The following is a 22,006-nucleotide window of genomic DNA, read 5'->3' on the forward strand; positions in this document are numbered from 1 at the left end:
TGCGTACAACAACTCACAAATCCTTTGTGCCATGACACAAAACTCTGCTTTAACATTGGATCTAGCCACCACATTTTGCTTCTTGGTGCGCCAAGTGACAAGATTCCCCCCACAAAGGTACAATAACCTGAGATGGATTTTCTGTTAGGTGATTTAACCCAATCAACATTTGTATAGGCTTCAACTTTGAGATGATCATTAGGAGATAAAATGATCCCTTTCTTGGAGCTGACTTCATATCTCAAGATACGTAGAACTGCTTCCATATGGGAGGATAGGGATCATGCATAAACTAATTCACCATATTTATAGCCACAGAAATATCAGGCCGTATATGAGAGAGAGAGATCAGTTTTCCTACCAACCAATGGTAATGCCCTTGGTCAATAGGTTCACCCTCCTTTTCCTTGAGCCTAGTACTAACTTCCATATGAGTATTAGAAGGACAACCCAATAAACCAGTCTCAGACAACAGATCAAGGATGTACTTCCTCTGGGACAGAATGATACCTTTCGAAGATCGAGCAACTTCAATCCCAAGAAAGTAACTTAGTTTTATAAGATCCTTTATTTCAAACTCTCAGCCCAGAAAGCCCTTAAGGCAACCAATCTCAGCACTATTATTTCCTATAACCATGATGTCATCCACATGGACTATGAGCATAGTAAATCTATCGCCAGACTTTTTTATGAACAATGTGTCTTAGCATTACTCTGCTTATAACCCACAGATGTCATCACCTTGTGAAATCTCCCAAGCCACACTCTAGGTGATTGCTTCAACCCATAGAGAGCACACTTCAATCTACAGACCTTGCCCTGAGTACCCTCACTAGAGAATCCTGGTGGAATATCCATACTCACTTCCTCATCGAGCTCTCCATGGAGGAAAGCGTTCTTTACATCAAGTTGTTGGAGATCCCATCCAAGGTTTACAACAAATGAGAGTGACACTAGCACAAAAGTCAATTTGGCAACCAGTGCAAATGTCTCTTGGTAGTTAATTCAATATGTCTGAGTGAACCCTTTAACCACAAGCCTTGCTTTGTACCTATCCATAGAGCCATCTATCTTATGTTTCACTACAACCACCCATTTACAACCAACCGGTCTTTTGGGTTGGGTTCTAAATTTGGAGATATCTGATTTCCAGATTTCTTTGGGTCTTTGACTTGGTTTTATTGGAGCTTTGGGAACAACATTGGGGGTTAGTAATCTCTCAATTATCCTTACCTTAGTATTCTTTCTTCCATAAATATATTACTGGGATTGTCAGTCCATATTTAAATGGGTGATGCTTGGATGCTAGATTCACTTTGTTGAAGGCACTTGTACAGTATTCAGACTTCAGAGGTAGGTTCCTATATGGCAATATTTCGTTGCACTTATGGAGTTATTGGGAATAGGTGCTTACCTGTTATTTTAGTTTATTTTGGTGAAAATTTTTAGGATATTAAATTTGTTTCTATTTCTTTCTGCATTGACCTAGAGTCTACATTTAGACTATGGGTTGGGTTGCTAGAGCCTTATATCATTGTAATTCTATATAAGGGATTTTTTTTTAAATAAAAACATGACTGAATATTTGAATAACATGAATTGAGTTGAGAGTTTTCTCTTCGTTATTTATCCTTTGTTTATGTAAACGTGTGAGCGGTCAATGACATATCGGTGATCATACATTATGGTGCATATCCATTGATTGTTTTGTTAGAGTTTATGTATCAAGGGTACTTTGGGAATTAGTTCATGTATATATAAATATTTTTTTAACTTTTACCTCCATAGGGAGGTGTATGTAATTCCTTTGTCATATTAGTGAAATAATATAGGTGTGGGAGAGGCTATTCTCTCACACAACATTCTATCACTTCTCCCACAATTTAGGTTTGAGAGTCATTCGACAAGTTCTCTGCTACCATTTCCTAGGGTTCCAAGGAGAAGTATATTATGTGAAATGTTAGAAGAAATCACTATATGAACTTATATGAAAATCATTGCAACATCAAAAGGAGGCCTCACATGAAGAAATAGAGGTTTGAAGTTCAAAACAAAGAGGGGGGGGGGGGGGGGGGGGGGGGAGTACATGTATGGTGGTCTTTCAACACCTTTTTACCAATAATGGAATTATCCATCAGCTTGCTTGTGTTGACACACCCCAATAGAATGGAGTAGTTGAGAGGAAAAATCACCATTTATTGGAAGTTGCTTAGAGTCTGCTATTTGGCATGCATGTCCCTAGGACCTTTTGGTCAAATGCCTCTTCTTACATTTGTCTTCTTAATCAACCCTATGCCCTTGAAGCTTCTTGTTTCCAAATCTCCTTTGGATATTTTGTCCTCTCAAGCTTTTGCTTTCTCTCTTCCCCATTTATTTTTTTGGGTGTGTTTGATATGTTCACGTCAATAAATATTCTCAAACTAAATTTGACCCTAAGGCACTCAAATGCCTTTTTCTTGATTATTCCCCTTTACCAAAGGCTACAAGTGCTACCATCCTTCTTCCCGAAGGTGACTTCTCTCCAAAGATGTTACCTTCTTTGAAGCTTTACCTTTCTTTGTTCCTCATCAGCATCCTCTTCAGGGGGAGAATAGTGGGAGTGAAAAAGGCTATTGATGTTATCCTTTTACCTATTTCCCCTTTAATGCTTGTTTTTGGTTAACACAAAAAGGTGGATGTTGTTAATATTAGTAATCGTTCAGGTGTTGGTTTTGGTAAAGAAAAGGAGCTACTTGTGTATAAAAGAAGGGAAAATAAGAGATGCCAAGAGTCCTCTTTGGATCCACGTCTTGAGATCTACCTTCCTCAATCAAGTAATATTTCTCCTCTTCCTTCTGAGTTAGATCTTCCCATTGCTATTCGAAAGGGAAAGAGAGTTTGCACTAATCCAATAACCCAGTTTGTTAGCTATGATGCCCTCTCTCCTACAATTTTTGTTTTTATTGTGGCCATTTCCTCTATCTCCATTCCCCGAAAATATCACTGAGGCTATGTTTAACCTAAAGTGGAAGCAAGTCATGTCTAAGGAAATGATTCCACTTGAGAAGAATTGTACTTGGAAATTGGTTAATCTTCTTAGAGGGAGAGTTCTTGTTGGATGCAAATGGGTCTACACAATCAAATACTAATAATATGGTGTTGTTGAGAGATACAAGGCCAGGTTGGTGGCCAAAGGATACAATCAAATATATGGGATTGACTGTTAGGTTTGCTTCTGTGGCTAAGCACAATTCGACAAGAATCCTCTTATTATTGGCGGATAATAGAGTTTGGCCATTGTATCAGCTAGATGTGAAGAGTGCTTTCTCCCATGGTGATTTAGAAGAGGAAGTGTATTTGCAAACTCCACTAGGCTTAAGTTTCCCTCAACTAAAGGGAAAGTATGCATTCTTTAAAAGGCTTTATATGGCCTCAAACAATCTCCAAAGGCTTGGTTTGAGAGGTTTAAAAAGGTCATTCTAAAGAAGGAGTATTCCCAGAGTTAGACTGACCACACTTTATTTACTCGGCAAGGTAATGGTACTATTACAATTCTTATTGTCTATATGGATGATACTGTTGTGACTAAGAAATGACGAGGTTGATATAATGAGATTGAAGTCCTACTTGCCCACCAATTTGAGATTAAAGATCTTTAACCCTTAAAGTATTTATTGGGGCTTGAAGTGTCAAGATCTAAGGGGATAAATATCCGCCAGAGGAAGTTTGTGCTGGACTTATAGAAAGAGATAGGAATGTTGGGTTGTGAACCAACAAATTCTCCTATTGACCAAATTCACAAGGTTGGAGAAGACTGTGGTCCATCCCTTAGTGATGCAGGGAAATAACAAAGATTAGTGGGGAAGTTTATCTACCTATCTTTGACTGCCAAGACATCACCTATGCAGTTAGGGGGGTGAGCCACTTTATGCATTCCCCGAAGAGTGAGCACTTGGATGTTATATACTACATCCTCAGGTACTTGAAGTCCACTCTAGGGAAAAGACTATTGTATGTCAAGCATAACCATTTGAGGATAGAAGGCTACACTGATGCTGATTAGGCTGTTTCAGTTTCTGACAGATGATCTACATCTAGATATGGTATATTTGTGGGTGGTAAGCTGATTACATGGAATAAAAAAGCAGCCAGTTGTAACTCGATTGGGTGCATAGGCAGATATTAGAGCTATGGCTCATGCAGTATGTGAACTCCTATGCTTGAGAAGGCTAGTCCAATGGGGTTTAATATCGAGGCACCCATTCATCTTTCTTGTGATAACAAGGCTTCCATAAGTATTACCTACAATCCTATGCAACATGATCAGACGAAGTATATAGAGATGGACAGTCAATTCATCAAAGAAACAATTGATTCTAGCTATATATGCAGTCCTTTTTTCTATGAAAGGGTTCCCTCAGCTACTAGTGTAGGAAGGACTCTGCATGCCCACCAATTAGTGTCAACAAAAAATTATCATCCATGTGGGGCCAATGTTTTCAAAATAGATGAAAAAAAAAAAAAGAGAGACATTTGTGGGGCCCTCACTTTTTGTGAGAGGGCATGCAAAAGAATCCACACACAGCTAGTGTGTGGATCTTTTGTCCTTATCTATAATACCCATTTGTTACATTTGTTATCTTAATTCAATATATTAATCAAAGTTCATGCTTTGGTCTTGACTAAGTGCACAATTGTCAAATTCCCAAAACTACTCCAACATGCAAATTATTTTGCTATGATCTGATTCTTTCCTTGTTCTCTTTTGTTTAATAAACATTTTGACTTATCTATGTTAAATATTAGATGCACAGTGGCGTCTTAGTTCTTGTTATGTCTGTCTTGAAATTTTTATTAGTTTGTCCTTGTAATTGTCACAATTTACCCATTCAGAGAAACCATGAGCTCTATTCCCCATTTCTTTTCTTCTTTTTCTCCTTATCTCCTCTTTTCTCCTTTTCTTTTTCTCCTTGCGCAGGTACTTCCAATCATTTGTGGTGTATTAAAAAATATCAATAACATTATATATCCCCAGAGTTCCTATTTTTTTGGAATTTGCCGAGTCTGATGTCAGTGGCCGATGGCCCCCACTTGCATCCTAGTAACATAGCATTTAACATGCTAGCTCAAGTATAGAAGCCAGAAATTTCCAAATTGAATTTATTAACTTTGGTGATATACCCCAAAGAAACTATGTTCTTCTGGAAATTGCAGTGTGTAGATCAGATATCAGAATCAGAACCAAGCAAACTGTCAGATTAAATATGCAGGAAACAGAATGGGATGCTGCACGACACCTATTTGTTCTGTTTTCTCTTCAAGACTTCTGGCACTTTATTTGTGCCATTTCTCTTGGCTATTTCAATTCTCAACAGCAATAACTATTTTTTATTAGGGGCATAACCAGAGCACGAGGCTCCCGCCACTGCAGGGTCTGGGGTAATGTATGCAGCCTTACCCCTGCTTTGCAGAGAGACTGTTTTTATACATGCACCTAAAACATGAAGCTAATCAGGCTTCATTGGAGTGGTTGGTAAACTGGTCCAAAATATTTAGGGAGTTTAGATGGTATGCTGCTCCTAATGATTGAGCTGGTTTATTGTTTATTATAGAAATCCAGTTCTACTTTTTTACATGCTTTTCTTTTTGTAGGTTTTGGGGACAGATTCAGATTGTTCAGATAAAGATGATCGTGCTGATTCAGTTGTCGTCGAATATGATGATTTTATAAAGGTACGACCTTGCCTCTTTGTGGTTTAATTGGTAGTTCATCTATTTACTTCTGGATTAAGTTTTGGTTTGGAGAATCCACTGCGCTGATTTAATATATTGGGTCTTTGGATAGTGGAAAGAAATAAAGAATTACGTCTGCACTTGTACGTAAAACATATATCTGTATCCAGGGCAATGACCTCACACACAGAATCGCCTATACAGTGTTAGACCATCTCTTCCCAGTAAGGCATTGTTCTTGACACTCTCCACTGAGATTTTCGGTTACCCCCATAGGTCCTGGCACAGGTCATTTCCACCCCAACAACATGCCTCATGCCCTTTTGGACCTGCCCTGAGCCATTTTCCACCCAATCCAACATGGCATTATCAAGGGGAGGAACTCAAGTAAGCAACAGAGGAGTGCTGGTGACGTTCTTCAGGAGGAATTTTTCAGGTCTGATGCAAGCATTACTGGATTAGTGAGGTGTAGATAGGTTGGATTGAGATTAAAAATCTACCGCATAAGGCATTGTTCTTGAATAACTCTGCACTGAGATTTTCGATTACCCCCTTAGCTCCTATCACAGGTCATTTCCGATGAAAGAATGAGAGAGACACTCTCAAACCTGCAAGAGAAGGGAGAACTCGAGAGAGAGGAGAGATTGCAGGAGATGGAGAGAGGAGATTCGTGATTAGGCCAAAAATAGAACCCACACCGTCTATTTATACATTCACATATAGAAGCCCTAAGACAAGCAAAAAGACGAAAAAACCCCTAATACAATAACAACAAAGCCTTATCCCAACTTAATGGGGTCGTAATGTAGGACTAGCCAACTAGGTTTGACAAGTCAAACTAGACCCAAACAACAGGAACTTGTAGACCAAAGAACAACCATAATAACCAAGGTAGAAAAAATACTACAGATCAGAATACAGGTTAAAAAAATAGATCTGTAACTCAGAGTTTCGAATCCAGAAACTGGAATTTATGAGATCAGAATATAGCCCAGATTAAAGGACTAAATCAGATATAGGAATAGGGTCATAACAGATCATAAATTGTGAACAAACGTCCACAGAAATCAGGAACAACCAGATGCGTCTATCGATCTCAGAAAACAGAACAGATTAGGTCAAAATATCCAATAATAAATAATACTTAGAACAGACCAGCAGTGAAAAAATAGGAATGAGTCAGCAGTAGTATTAGGATGATAACAGTTCCAAATCAACGATAGACACTACAGCAACAAAATAGGATTGCCCAGAACAATCGATTCTGGTTTTGTTCTAGTAAAGTCACTAGAGGACAAGAAAATAGAGATTCCTAATAACTTAAGAACCACAGCCCAGATGGGGACCAAAACTGGATCGAGTTGCTCTTTTAATGAGGGGAACCTCTGGTCCAAATATCAGCCAAAAGTGACTAGGGGTTGAGTCAGAATAGAAGTCGATATTCCTGCCCAGAAAACCTATCGCCTGGACAGAACTGTTAAGGGAAAAGAGGTAAATACCTGTAGCAGCAGTAGACCTTGAAAGAAGAAAGATAAGAAAGCTTGAAAAGACCACTCGGGCTTCACACCGCAAAGTTTCGAATGGATCAAACACCACTCCCTTCCACTGTGATCAAACACACAGAAAATCCAGTAGATGCATGGCAGCAACCAGCAGAAAGTTCTTTTTTTCCAAAATCAAAATTGTCTCTCTATGATGAGAGCTCTCCTTTATTTATAATAATGATGGGGAGGGTTTACAAGTAATAGTAACTCAGAGTTACTAAAAATTGATTACAAGAAGTTACTAAAAACTGGAAATTAGAATCTAATGAAAATAGAAACTAGTCTGGACAGAAATTAGAAACTAACAATGACTTAAAATTAGAAACTAATTTAGGTACTGAAATTAGAAACTAAATAACCCCATCTAAAAAGGAAACTAAAGAAAAAGGAAGCAAATCACTAAATCCCGTATGCAACCTTAGAACCACTAGTTTAGACCCATAAAAGTAGCCCAATACACTCCAAACCACATGGACTGAAGGCCCAACGCGTATACAACCCAACCCTAAGCTTATTCCTAATACAACAAGCCTAGTTTGGTGAAGAATCTACATTAGGTCGGCTACATGAATCCAAGCAAAGACAAGGAAAAAGAAGTTAAAAAAAAAAAAAAAAAAAAAAAAAAAAAAAAAACAAAAAACAAAAAAAAAATTATTAAGAACATTAATGAAGTAGAACATAGCTATAGGGGGTGCGCTAACTAGATCCTAGCCCTCCAATCCACTCTATTCGTGGCCATACTAGGGACAAGGCCTCATTTGTGCATGTCTTTTTCCTCACTACCTCTCCTATGGTCATTTTTGGCATGCCTTTAGCTCTTTTAGACCCTTCTATCTGGATCAGGTCACTCTTCCTTACTAGTACATCTGATGGCCTCCGTTTAACATGGTCATACCATCTCAAACGATATTCTCAAAGCTTACCATGAATCAGAGCAACTCCCAAATCTGCTCCAATATGTTCATCCATTACCTTATCCCTCTTAGTTTTCCTGCACATCCATCTTAACATTCTCATTTCCGCTACACAACTTATCAATATGCTTCTTCTTAACGGCCCAACATTCTGACCCGTACATCATAGCTGGTCACACAATGTCTGATAGAATTTTCCTTTTTTAGAGGGACACGTCGGTTGCATAAAACTCCAAATGCACCCTTCCACTTTGCCCATCCCTTTTTTTTTTTTTTTGGTGAATTAGTAAATGCATTAAAAGAAAATGTATCCCAAAAGGGAGACCAAAGTCCAAAAGGACAGCAACCATGGCTCAGTGGGCTTGAGGAGTGGAAGATATGTCACAAATGACATGTCTAAAACTACACAAGGCCCACAAGGCCGAAAACAAGAGCCTGAAGCCCAACAACTTACAATGCAGAAGCCCAAGAGCCTGAAGCCCAACAACTTACAATGCAGAAGCCCAGATGGGCTGAACAAGAACTCAGAAGCCCAAAGGAGGAGGAGGGGCAGACTAGGAAACCCTACCAGCAGGTCTCATCACAACTTCTTCCAGCCGTCAAGATGTGAATTGGGATTCTGGTGGAAAAGGTAGGCACGACGGCGGGGCGTGGGCCTTGCGGAGGGCCACGGACAAGAGTGAATTTGACCTCGCGAAGGTGACAGCCGTGAAGGGGGGGCGCGGGCCTTTCAGAGGGCATCGGCGAAGCCCATCCCATTTTAATCCTATATGACACATGATCCTCTATATCTCCGTCTTTACTAATGATAGATCCATAATATCTAAAATAGTCACTTTGCATTATCTCTCTTCCTTCAATAGTCACCGCATCATTATCCATTGTACTGTGAGTAAAGTTACACATCACATACTCTGTCTTCGATCTACTTATCTTAAAGCCTCTTGTTTCTGAGGTTAATCTCCATCGCTTTAGTTTAACATTGAGCCTTGATTTTGTCTCATCCACTAAAATAATGTCGTCCGCCAAAAGCATACACCATGGGTTGATCCCAAGCCCTCTCCTACTATCACAAACCTCACAAAATTTCTCCTTCGGTTTGCCACCAAAGAATGGCGGAGCGGGGCAATATTTGAAACGGGTACAAGAATTCAAGACCCACATAACAGCTAATAACACCAACAATTTCCACCTCAACAACATGCCCCATGCCCTCTCCCACCTCCCACCTCCCCTGAGCCATTTTCCACCCACTCCAACATGGCATTATTGAGGGGAGGAACTCTAGTAAGCAATGGAGGAGTGTTGGCAATGTTCTTGAGGAGGAAAAATTCCAGTTCTAAGGAAGGATTGGTGAGGTGTAGATAGGTTGGATTGAGATTAACAATGACATTTCAATCACTAAAAGAGATTTATTTGATTAAATTTAGAGAACTGAGTTGTTCTTCAGTGAATCCAGTATCCAGATCAGCTTAGAAACAGTTGGTTCTGGGTATATGATGGATCTAGATCATCTTGGAAATTGAAGCAAGGGCATCCATGGTCATGTCGTATTCTAATCACCCAAGGATTAGGGTTAAAACACCTCTTGTAAATCAAGAATCATAGGGAGTATGAACCAAATCCATCAACTGTGATTAATTAATCAAAGAAAATACAAGTCTGATGTGGCCAGAATTCTGGTTGAGTGGCTGACAGGGAAGGAGTAAAAACCCTTAAGTTTTGAACTAGAACCAACGGTCGGATTTGAGCATAGGGGATTACTAAAATAGTGTCAAGGTGTCCCCTATATCGCCTTTGATGCCTTGGTCTCCTAGTTGTTTTCACCTTCCATCTAGGCCCCTTCAACAACTAGGGTCACCTAGACGCCATGGCAACTATGACTAAAATAGTCACTTGCTGGAAAATTGGAAAGAGCTTTAGAAACATCAGTATAACAGCAACTAGAAGGTTATAGAAGAGAAACCAAAATAGAAAGTGAGTAAATGGATTTAGTAACAAGAGAACAAACATGGAAAGTGAATATAGAAAATAGAGATAAGCAAGACAGAAAAAGAAACTAGAGAATAGTAGTAAATAACTCATCAGATTAGCAACTAGAACCAAAGTAGAAACTAGAGAAAGGAATTGAAAAATAGTGCAAAGTGCAAACATAATATTAGGTGTTGATTTTATTAGTCCATTGCTCGTGTGGGCCCATAACGATTTTGAATAGGGTTCCAAACCCTAGGATCTCCGTCAACCCAGATGGTGGGCTTTGGGTGTTGGTCTTCTCCTTATGCGTGGCCATGTTTTTTTTTTTTGGATGAATAAATAATTCATTACAAGGAGAAGAAGATTCGAGGCGAGGGCGAGGGAGAAAAGGAGAAGGGGGGGGGGGAGAAGATCACTTGAGGACAAAGCCTCAGCAAAAAGGACAACCCGAAAGGGGACTCAGCTTGTCAAAAACAGCTCGAGCAGCAAAGGCTAAATAGTGGGGGGAGGGAGACAAAATGGTGGAGGGAAGCCCTAAGAGACAAAAATGAGCTTGTTCCTTGGGGAATCCCTTACAGGTTTAGGACGAAGAAAAGCAAGCTTGAAGCGGACGTCAAGATAGATGGTTTTCCAAATCTTGTCAAAAGTACGAAAGTTCGGAGTTCATCTTTAAAGATTCCGCTTAATATGCACATAGAAGATAGAGAAGATAAATAAATGAGAGAAAATAGGGAGGAAGGAACAAGAAATAAAATAGGAAAAGATGATAAGTTTGGCTAATTTGGAGGTAGCCACCTCTTGGCTTTGTCAGGAAGCCATGACCTCCTTTGTCAAAATAGAGAAAATGTAGGAACCCTTTTTGTCAATATGAATCTCTCCTTTCATTCAACTTCGACCACAATATATAGATTACATAGTTACATAATTTACTCTTCATGACTCCACAACTCCCACCCTATAACTACTCCTATAACTTCTCCCTTGTCCCACTAATGATAACTCTCATAACTTCTACTACCCATTAATAAAACAACAAAATATAATAATAGCTATATCCCAACTCCATCCTCGTTCCAATCCCTTCCACATCATGCACGTATCACCTCTCCATCCAGATATAGTTGATAGTCACACAAAAAGCAAGTCTTCTAGCAGTGTCACATATAGAGGAACTGGCGAAGGTAAGGTCTTCCAGCAGTCTTCAAAGTCTTCCATTCTTTGCTAAGGGGGAGTGGTCTCCTTCTGGAAGGCCAACAACTAGTTAGGACTTTTTCCCAAATGGAGGAAAAATAGTAGAAGAAAAAGAGGTAATCAACATCTTCTATTGCATTCTAACAGAGGCAACAAGAAGATGACACTTGAATGTGCTGATAGATGAGGAAGGACTGTGTGGGGAGGCAGGACATGGCACTCTAGGATGTAAAGCTATGGCAGTGGACAACCTTTAAACCAAATGATTTTGTGCCAAGGAATGGTGGGACCAAAAGATCAGATAAGGTTCCAAGCGGAGGCGGAGCTAAACTTCCCGGTAGGGGTCCTTCCACGATGGCTCAGAGGGTGAAGAGGCAAGGAAGACCAAATGTCAAAGAGGGGAGGGGAAGGGGGGATGGAGTGGGGTGACACCAGATACCATTCAAAATAATGGAGGAGACTAGAGCATTTCTCCCCAAACCAGAGGAGTAGATAATTTTGGGGCTAAGCACAAAGGGCAGAATACCCATAGGATGCCATGGATCAAGCCAAAGGTCAGTGTTAGAACAATTTCCTATGGGGATAGAGATTGTTCTCAAGGCAATAGGGCGAGCATGGAGGAAATCACTTGGCCCCTTTGTGAAAAGCTCAATCATTGCAGATTGAAGCCTCAAGAAAAACTGACTTCTTTTTAGTAAATGGCTGATGGCTCTAGGCATCTGGAGTTGCTAAAGTTAGCCTTTTTATTTTTCTCTATTTTCGTAGTAAAATTATCATGTGTACTTGTGTTTAATTCAATGTCACTGTTCACTAAAATATGGACCAGAGATTGGACCGTTTATGCTTGTCGATTTGATGGTCTAATAATATGAAAACCTCACGCCATTATGTAGCAATTATATACAAAATACAATACTATAGAACAAAAGGCTAGGGAGCTGCTGACTGGATCAGATCATATGGTCTGAAAAGTCTCATTGTCTAAGTAGGTCAGTGGTCCAGTAACCAATTAAGGTTATATGACCGTAAACAATCTTGTCTTCGCACCAGATCATTTGGATCCAGTTATTGATGGTTGATCAGTCCAGCTTAATCACATCTTGTTCAGTGGACTGGGATGATACTATATCCATCAAAGACTTTTACACTTATCTTTCATAGCAAGTGCAGTATGTTAAGTTCCCAGGATGATTGTTTTGATTTTTTTTGGGGGAAAAAAAAAGTCTCACATTACTTGTTTGGTCTTCGACAGGTTTTGGGTGAACTGTCTCCTTCTCTGTCATCAGCTGAACTTCGAAGATATGAAAAGCTACGAGATCAGTTTGAAGGAGCATCGAAGTGAACATCTAGTTTACCATCATGTTGATAACCTAGCAGTCTTTTTCTATCGAGCATTCAATAAAGTTCTATTATTTGCCAGTTCTCAGTAGCTACTGGATCTCATCCATCCTTGGAATGGGGATGCGAAAACTTGTAGTTTATAGGGGCACTAGGAGTCCTGTTGAAAGTAGTTATGTACTTTTATTATATTCGGAATGGTGCTTTTAAGGATTATGATGAAAAACAAACGATTGACGTTAGCACATGAATGTCGAGAAGCAGGAACAGTGCCATTTTAAAAACTGATTGCCTGATACCACAACTGGTGAAGATTGCTCGTTGTGTGGAGACGCTGGTTCAGCAGATGTGTATGGTATGACGAGATTCCTCAAAGCTTATACATATTCTGTATTCATTTCAACTGAAACTGTGTGTAAACCATTTGCTTTTTGTGTACAAATTAAGGTACATCATCAACTCATTGAGATTCAGAATTACAGGCGATATACCAGATAATATTGTCTATAGAGGTCCAAGTGATACAGATACTGAGATATCCTTGTATTACATGCCATCTTAGCTAAGTAATGAATGATAAACGGCTACTAAGTGTTGAAATATATTTTCAATTGCCTAAAATTTCCATGATAATTAAGACGCAAGTACTTTTATATATTTGAATTAAAATATATATATATATATATATATATATATATATTCTGACACACCCTCCCAACTTAAATTTGTTCTTTGCGCGGGAGTATAGACTAGAGAGATCAGAGGATTAATCTCCACAACTCGTAGGCTGTCACCCATATGGATTAAATCAAACTTTTGACACATCGGTGAAGATCATGCGGCAAGTCGTTCATCTTACTCCCCACTCTGAATCCAACCCCCCTGTTCGCTCAGTACGAAGCCTTCTTATGAACAAGGCTTTACTTTAAAAAACAGAGGCTGGAGTCTTGCATTAGGAAAAATACTACACCTTTTTGACAGTAATAATTCACCTTATTTTTTATTATTTTCAGTTGTGATTTGTGAAAGGGAAAGACCTTCGAGAGATTGCCCAAAATATCTAATTCCTCATCGTCAAGAATATTTTTACGGTGACAAAATGGGGCGCCTACAACTTCTCAAACATGGTGATATCATGATATGCATATGTATATTGAGCTCGGTAGTAACTTACAAATGGTACGCAAAAAGGTACTCAGGCAAATAGAGGCTAAAATTTACAGAAAATATCTAAATTAAGGGGAGGAAACCCTCAAAAAATCAGACCTAAATTATATCTTTTCACAAAGTAAAAAATAAATAGTGGATGATTCTATAGTTCCGATATTGACAGGAGACTCACACTTACACTTGCAAAAGACTACATTATGGTGGCATAAAAAGTTCTAGAATATAAAAGGGGATGGGTAAGGGTTATGCCCATGCTTTAAAGTATCTCCAATATCGATACAATACCCTCCGATACGTATCTTAAATTTAATCGATTGATACAATACACACCGATACGATACATGAAATTTTTAAAATCCTTTCGTATCGATATATATCCTACAATACATAATGATATGCATCAATACACCACCGATATACATTGATACGATACAATATGCCTCAATACAACTCTATGAAAAATATAAAATTGAAGTAAAATGTACGTTTCGACATGTATCAGTACGTATCGATATGTATCAATCGGTATGTATCGGTATATATCAACATGTATCGGTGAATATTGGTATATACTGATACAGTGCCCTATGGTCATATAATAGCTAAGATGAGTAATTTTTCAAAAAAACACAATTTTTTTAGAGGTTTTTATTCCAAAATTGCTGTCAACCATATTTCTCCCTAACTAAAGTGGAAATCAATGTTGAAAACAAGGATTTTACATTTATGGAGCAACTACAAACCTTAAATTCTTAATACGATACCCTCAATTTAGTGTTTATACATAATACATATTATCAAAAGTTTTTTTTAACAAATTCTTTATGCAAAAATGTTTAAAAAAAAATGTTTTCTATCCATTTATGTGTGTATCTTTAACGAATCTTAGTATATCTCCTATACAATACGATACCCTCCGATATGTATATTAATTTTGACCGACCGATACGACTATCAATACCAATACTTTAATCCTTGGACTTATGCCTTCAATGAGCAACCATTTGGAGATTTGGGGGCCACCCGGAGCTCAAGTTGTGAGCCTTCAAGTTTCTCAATTGTCTCCCAAGTATATAACACTTGGTAAAAAAATGGCTCTCAAAAGTCCAACCTCCAAGCAACTAACCAACCTCATGAGTCTAATTTCTCCAACCTTTTGGAATGGTATTTTTTCTTCATGAAGAAACATGTGCATCAGAAACATATTGCACTCAAACTACACAGCCTGCTGCATATAAGTATGATGTATTTACCAGCCAAATTTTGGCAACAAACAAATGCAATTATTGACCTATTTCAGAGTACTCTACAAAACTATTAACTTCATAATCACCAAGTCACAACCTTTAGCGTTACTGGCAGCAAATCTGATGCATGGCAGGGTCCAAATTTTCACGGTATATACACCAGCCTCCCCTACATATTTGCTAACTTCACGTCCAGATAGACACAGCCTCTCTCTCGAAGTAAAGAAAAATGGTCAAAGCTACAAACCCTTGAAGATTATGGTATCATTTAAACAAAGAAAATGACATGGCCAGTCTGACAATTGAAGCAGCGGCAAAAACTTTTCATGTGGACAACACAGTTTATGTCCCCATATAATGGTCTTGATTGGTGGTCCTACTTGGCCTGCCATGTGGCAAAAAAAGATGCCAAAATAGATATTACAGTTTACATTCCTGTTTTTAGTTTTTTTATTTGTAATAGCAATAATAGAAGAGAGATTTGAAAATGCATTTATTGCAATATCTGCATGGTCCTTCGGCCTTTTTTAAGTCATATAAATGTGCATTCATCTTATGTGAAAGAGGTGAAATGGGTATTTGATAGGATTAGAAATGACGAGGCATAACTACAGTTTATTAGGGAAAGTCAGCTTTCTGGAAAATTTATTTATCGCTACCAATCTTCATGCTGGTAGGGCAGAAAAGCAACCTCATATACTAGACCTGACATTCTCTGTGTATATGATTGAATTCCATGAAGGGTTCTGAGTAAGAAATGTGACCTGCAAAAGTTAATTTGATCCAAGGTAATATATATATCAAGCAGCATGCGAAAAGTATGTGACACATGAAAATGGCCATTCAATATTTTGTGCATGCAGGGATGTATTTTGTGTTAGAGTTGATATGCCAAAGTGTATAATATTGGGGCAAGGCTCCAGCCCTCTCAACTAGTGAAGAAGAGAAGTAGAAAAGAAAGGCAAAACAACCTCCAATTCAAGCATTTCCTTCAGAAATTGCAATCCATATACCACAAGCACTACTTGACTGCTGACCTAAAATTTTCAATTCGAAGGCCCCAACAGTTCTCTTACCAAATGTGGTCATAAACCAATCTACAAAATCAGAATGGGTCGAAATGAGCTATAATCTTCTAGACTTCCAACTCTAACCATAATTGCAAACATAAGATACATGTGTACTCCTGAATCCAACCTGTTTTAAACAAGGAAGCTAATGTTATGATAGTGGCTGAAACCGAAACATCTTGGTGATTTCGATCAACACAACTGTTGTTTTTTTATGACATCAGTCAATTTAGACCTAAATCAAGGAATAAGTCCCAGTATTCTGTGTGTGAGCTGTTGTAATTTTCTCTTTAATTGTATATTGTAATCTCCTTATTTTCATTTCTTGTATATAGACCTACCATGTATAGGCATATAGCTACCATTAATCTGCATTTATTCTCTTGTAAATGAACCTACAAGATAGATTTTTTACCAGAATTCACATTGTATCAGAGCCAATCTGAGATCACCCCTGTCTAAGCTCTATTATGTACTGCTGCTGTCTGTGATCACCTCTATTTGGCCTTGATCGCATCTGCTTTCATTACTGCCCTGCTGCTGCTCGTCACTCCATGTTGCAAGTCAACTTTCCCTTGCACATACACTGCTACAACCTGGCTGCAATCCCCACCACTGTATGAGATCAGCCACCACAACCACCTCCTCTCTGCTCTCTGTCACGCTGCCAGCCTCCTGTACGCCCAACCAACTGCACACCTTCACTCACCCCAATGACATTGATTTACCCATTCAAAGCATTTTATGCAAAGGAATCTCTTTAACAGGATATATCATTCCCTGCCACGGAGCCTGCAAGGAGGTTGTGGATATTACTGTCCAAACAGCAAGTTCATTGTCCTAAATAGGGCCGGGGCACCCCAACCCACTGCAACAGCCCCTCCTGGCACCCTAATCAACTGCATCCCCCAACATCCTGAACATCCCTGACCATCCTACACCCCAGCCGGCGAGCCGTCCCCCTCTCTATTGCTTTCCCCGCAACCTCCGCATCCTTTGGAGAAGCCTCTCCTTATCCTCTATGGCAACAAGTCATGTCAGAAGAACTGGGTGCCTTAAAAAACAATATACATGGGACTTGGTCACACTACCTCCTGGAACAACTGTTATAGACAGCAAGTGGGCAAGATAAATACCAGATCAGATGGGGCAGTTAAATGGTACAAATCCAGATTAGTTACCAAGGTTACAATCAAGAATATGGTATTGGCTATAAAGAAACCTTTGCTCCAATTGCCCAAATGACTACTGTTTGATTACTGATTGCCATAAAGTTTGTTTTCAAATGGTCTCTTCATCAAATGGATGTAAAGAATTCCTTATCTAATGGACATCTTCAAAAAAGGTATACATGAAACCTCCTTTGGGTTATTCTTATCCACCACATACATGGTTTCTTCTTTGTTAGGCACTTTATGATCTCAAACAAACTCCAAGGGTATGGCTCAAAAAATTTAGTTCTACTATTTAAGGTCTTGGCTTTTTCCTGAGCTTACATTCGACAGATGAGTCAAGGCATTGTATTATTACTATATATATATATATATATAGATGACATGATTATTTCTAGTGATGATTCCGAGGTTCTTCAAACTCTTGAAACTTTTCTTCATCAACAATATGTGATGAAAGACCTTGATAATCTCAGATATTTCTTGGGTATTGAAGTTACTTTGAAACTTATTGGATATGTTCTAACTCAAGAAAAGTATGCCTCTGATCTACTCTCCAATGCTGGACTTTTTAACAGTAAGACAATTGAGACTTCACTAGAACTTAATGTCAAGTTCGTCCCACTAATGGGGAGCCTCTTCTGATTGTGAACTCCATCCACATTGATGGGAAGTTTAGTCTATCTCACAGTCACTCAGACTAATATCACTTATGTTGTGCATGTAATCAGTCAAAGCATAGCTGCTCCTTATCTATCCACTATGTTGTTGTGTTTTGCATTCTTTGGTCTATAAAAGGCACATTATTCAAAGGAATTATTCATCATGTCTCTTCATCTCTCAAGCTTCGGGCATATTTTTGATGTCTCACTCATAGTTGTCAACGCATCGCCTTGGTCGCCTTGTGTCCGGGCACCCTCAAACACCTTGGGTCACCTCTCTACCTTGACAACTAAGGTCTTGCACCAGTAGTGAAGCAAATTATCTTGCCTTTGTTGATATCACATCTGAAATTATCTGGCTACGAAAGTTTCTTCATGATGGTGTCTCCTTGATTGCTCCATTTTCACTTTTTGGTGACAACAAAAGTGTCATTTAAATAAGTTATAATGAATTTTTTCATTAAAGAACAAAGCATACCGAATTTGACTTCACTTTGTTCTTCATCATATTCGTGAAGAAACACTACTTCTGCCACAAATCTCCTCAGAATATTAACTTGCTAATATTCTTACCAAGGCTCACACTTTGTGCATCTTCAATTACTTGTATTCAAACTTCAAATGGTTTCTCATCCACCATCTTGTATATTATAATCACTTTATTCTTATTTCCTTGTATGATCTTACCTTGACCTGCCCTATGTAGCTGCCATTCATTTGTATTTATTCTCTTGCAAATGAATCTACAAGATAACTAGCACCCTGAAGGTGTTCTTTTCCTGAAAGTGGGACCAAGAGCTGTTTACTCTTCTGGCTTTTCCAAGGACACAGGACACTTCTGTTTCTTCAATCATCTCCAGCATCTCTTGGTCCCCCCTGCTACTCCCTCCCTCTCCTCCATTTGGTCCTCTCTTCCTCCTCTTCCTCCTAGTGGTAGAGAAGATATAGTCATGTGGTCCCCGTCTTTCACGGGTTGCTTCTCTTCCTCCTCCGTTTGGCACCTGGTCCGATCCCATAGCCCCGCCACTCCTTGGCACAAGGTTGTCTGATTCAAATTTCACATCCTCCGTCATAGCTTCACTATCTGAAGAGGCCTTTCTAACTGCCTCCCCACCCATTCCTTTCTCATCCACCATCACATCCCTATCCCTCCAGCTTGCTGCCTTTGTTGGAATGGTTTAGAAGATATCAACCAACTTTTCTTTGAATGCCCTTTCACTTCCACCATCTGGAATCATGTCCTCTCTAAATGCTGGCCAGCGAGGAGAAGACCCCTCCCTTTTATGAGAGAATGAACTTGGATAGACATGACCTTTACTGGAAGCTCAATCTGCGACAACATTGGGAAGCTCGCTTTCGGGGCAACCATCAACCACATTTGGATGAAGCGCAATCTTCGTAGATGGACTTTGAAGTTCCAACTCTAGATCCTTCGATAAGATTTGGAATGTCATCTACTTTGATGTATCCTCCAAACTTGCTTTGATTCCTCTCCGTTTTGTTGAGGATTCCCTAAGTTACAAGCTAGCTTAGTTGTCTCCTGGGGTTCCTTTGTCTCTTTTGCTTCCTCCATCCCACCCCCCCCCCAGGGATGTATCCTCATTCTTGCTTTTGTTTCCCCCTCTAGAATCTAGTATATCCCCCCCCCCTTTCTCTCCTCTTTGGTATTGAGTTATTTATTCACCCAAAAAATAGATCTAAAAGATAAAGTTTACAGAATTCACAGTGTGGAAACCGAAATATTTTGATAATCCCACCAGCAGTTGTCAAATGTATAGCAAAAGCATTGTTTGCTAAAGAAAGATCAGTAAAAGATATCTCTCTCCCCCCCCCCCCCCAAATGCCTTCTTTAGACATTAAATTCAAATTTATCAGCATTTTTCTCCTTTCCCTGAATTGAGGCTTTTCCCCTCCTCATAAAAAGATCATATATCTACTTCAGCCAGGATTTTTTAAATACCATTGAATGATCTGACCATTAGAAGCCTAAAAAAAATTCCATGGGAGGCTATACATATGAATATTTCATGTGAGTACTACAAAAGTATCCATTAATCCATTAACTATTTATTTATGAGAATCACTTCAACTCTGATAACCATTTGTAGAAATCTCCTAAATTCAGACTAGGATAATTGAAACTGCTAGAAATCAACAACTCATCTATGAATAATTCAAAACCAAGAGGTAAAAGAGGACTCTGTACTCTTAAAGAATATACCAGCTACAAAGCAGGGTATTACAGGCATCTGCACTTAAATTGGGAAGGTACTAATATCCAAAAAAAGGCCTCAGCCAAGACACAGTTGCCTTAATTTGAAGATTATCTACCAAAAAATTGATTCATGCTCTAGATTATAACTAGAAATGCTACTTGAAACTACAGTTGCATCGAATCTTACAAAGAAGCTTGAACGAAGCGGAGGACAAAATTAAGAACATAAAGAAGAGCCTGTCAATGTTCACCTATATTTTCCTCGGAAGCCCAATAAAATTTCAGTAGAGAGAGAGAGAGAGAGAGAGAGCGAGAAAAACTTAGATTTCAAATCCAAGGCCATCAAAATTCAAAACTAGAGACCCAGTAGTCTTTAGCACAAACGCACAACACAAAGAAAATGGTCGGTGGAGGAACTTACAGAAACGTAAGAGCAGGTTGGGATAACAGACATGGAATGGGCTTTCGCGTGGTTGAGGGCTGCAATACAGAGACGTGAAGCAAGGCCTTGGCCTCTCTTGCTGGATGGAACGAAGGTGTGAAGGATGTTCATCACTTCCCCGCCATTTCTCAGCTCGTACTGTAGGTAAGCTTCCTTGTCCTCTGTTTCGAACCTCCTTTGGCTTTCGTTCCATAAGACCTTCGAACCCTCTTCTGCCATCCCTCTCTCTCTCTCTCTCTCTCTAAATTCGCGTCTCGCGACTCTCGTCCCCTATGTCCTATCTTTTCCGCCATTCACTTGCAACCAATTTAGAAAGAGAAAACGTAATAAAGGGGTGTCAAGCGGTCGGTTTCGGTCGGGCTTAACCGGGTTTGACCAATTTTTCCTTCGATTAATTAATCCGGCTTTTGTGTTGGGCGGGCATGGTACTGTTTATCATCAATCAGTCGGCAGGTTTGGGATTTTAATCAGGCTAAACAGGCGAGGCCTTATACTGACTATTAGGTTGTTTTACTCTAACCAAGTAATGCCAAAAAGTGGTCTCTAAAGTGGATGAAAATCCTCTGTTTTTCTCATCCCTGTTTTTCCTTGTTTTGTTACCTACAGAACACGACACGTGGACAACTTTAAGATCAACGGTCAAGGTTGGGTGAGGATTATTACATCCGGTGCGTTGGTCTTAAAGTTGTCCACGTGTCGTGTTCTGCAGGTAGCAAAACAAGGAAAAACAGGAATGAGAAAAACAGATGATTTTTTTCCCTTTAAAGTAGGGCTCCAAGGGAATACCAAAAGAAAAAGGCCTTGGGTAAGAGGTTTACGGTTAGGAATCGAATAAGGGCTTGTCTTTACTCTTTTATGGTTTAGGGGCAAAATATGAGTTTCAAGTACGTTAAATCGTCCAAATAAGATAGGCTAAGGGATCGGGCTTAGATGGGTGCATAATTGATCGGTCCCGAACAGATGACTGACTGGTAAGGCTCTTAAACCATGAATGACCTTTCATAATCAGATTGGACTTTAGTAGACATGTTTATTAAACGTGCCAGAATCATTTCGAGCTTGATCAGTTGAGCCTGTCGGTGCGGGTCTAAAATTGACACTCTTAGTTAATAGATACAAAATATTTTAAAGGCAAAGGTTCTACGAGGCATGTATGTAGCACCCTTTTATAGATAATCATTCAATCTTTTTTTTTTTTTTTAATGAAACAAAAAAAAAACCTTTCAGAGGAGTATGAAAACTATTGAAGAAGCAAGAGGTGATCAAAAGAATGTTAGTGATATTATGAGATGAATTTACTAAAAATGTAAAAGAGCAATAAATACTAGTGTATCATCTTATTTACTGGCTAGACT

General features: G+C 39.1%; 1 protein-coding gene and 1 long non-coding RNA gene across 2 annotated transcripts; one reads left to right on the top strand and one right to left on the bottom strand.

Annotated features, from left to right (window-relative positions):
* Window positions 1-3,825: 3,825 nt before the first annotated feature.
* Window positions 3,826-13,275, top strand: LOC122081195. Its single transcript, XR_006141032.1, has 2 exons — window positions 3,826-5,712; window positions 12,588-13,275. It is a non-coding gene; the product is annotated as an uncharacterized LOC122081195 (long non-coding RNA).
* Window positions 13,276-15,568: 2,293 nt separating this feature from the next.
* On the bottom strand, window positions 15,569-20,946 carry LOC122080777 (acetyltransferase At1g77540). Its single transcript, XM_042647626.1, has 2 exons — window positions 20,631-20,946; window positions 15,569-15,854 (listed from the first exon to the last, which is right to left on the bottom strand). The coding sequence occupies exons 1-2, from the start codon at window positions 20,868-20,870 to the stop codon at window positions 15,783-15,785; spliced, it is 312 nt and encodes a 103-aa protein (XP_042503560.1). The 5' UTR covers window positions 20,871-20,946; the 3' UTR covers window positions 15,569-15,782.
* Window positions 20,947-22,006: the final 1,060 nt, after the last annotated feature.

The sequence above is a fragment of the Macadamia integrifolia genome, chromosome 6 (assembly GCF_013358625.1).
Source record: "Macadamia integrifolia cultivar HAES 741 chromosome 6, SCU_Mint_v3, whole genome shotgun sequence".
Classification (NCBI taxonomy): Eukaryota; Viridiplantae; Streptophyta; class Magnoliopsida; order Proteales; family Proteaceae; genus Macadamia; species Macadamia integrifolia.

Excerpts from the sequence above, each read along its gene's own strand:
- LOC122080777 (XM_042647626.1), bottom strand. The coding sequence starts at position 20,870 with ATGGCAGAAGAGGGTTCGAAGGTCTTATGGAACGAAAGCCAAAGGAGG. Across the intron at positions 15,855-20,630 it reads CAACCTGCTCTTACGTTTCT|GTCACATTTCTTACTCAGAA; the intron begins GTAAGTTCCTCC and ends TAACTTTTGCAG.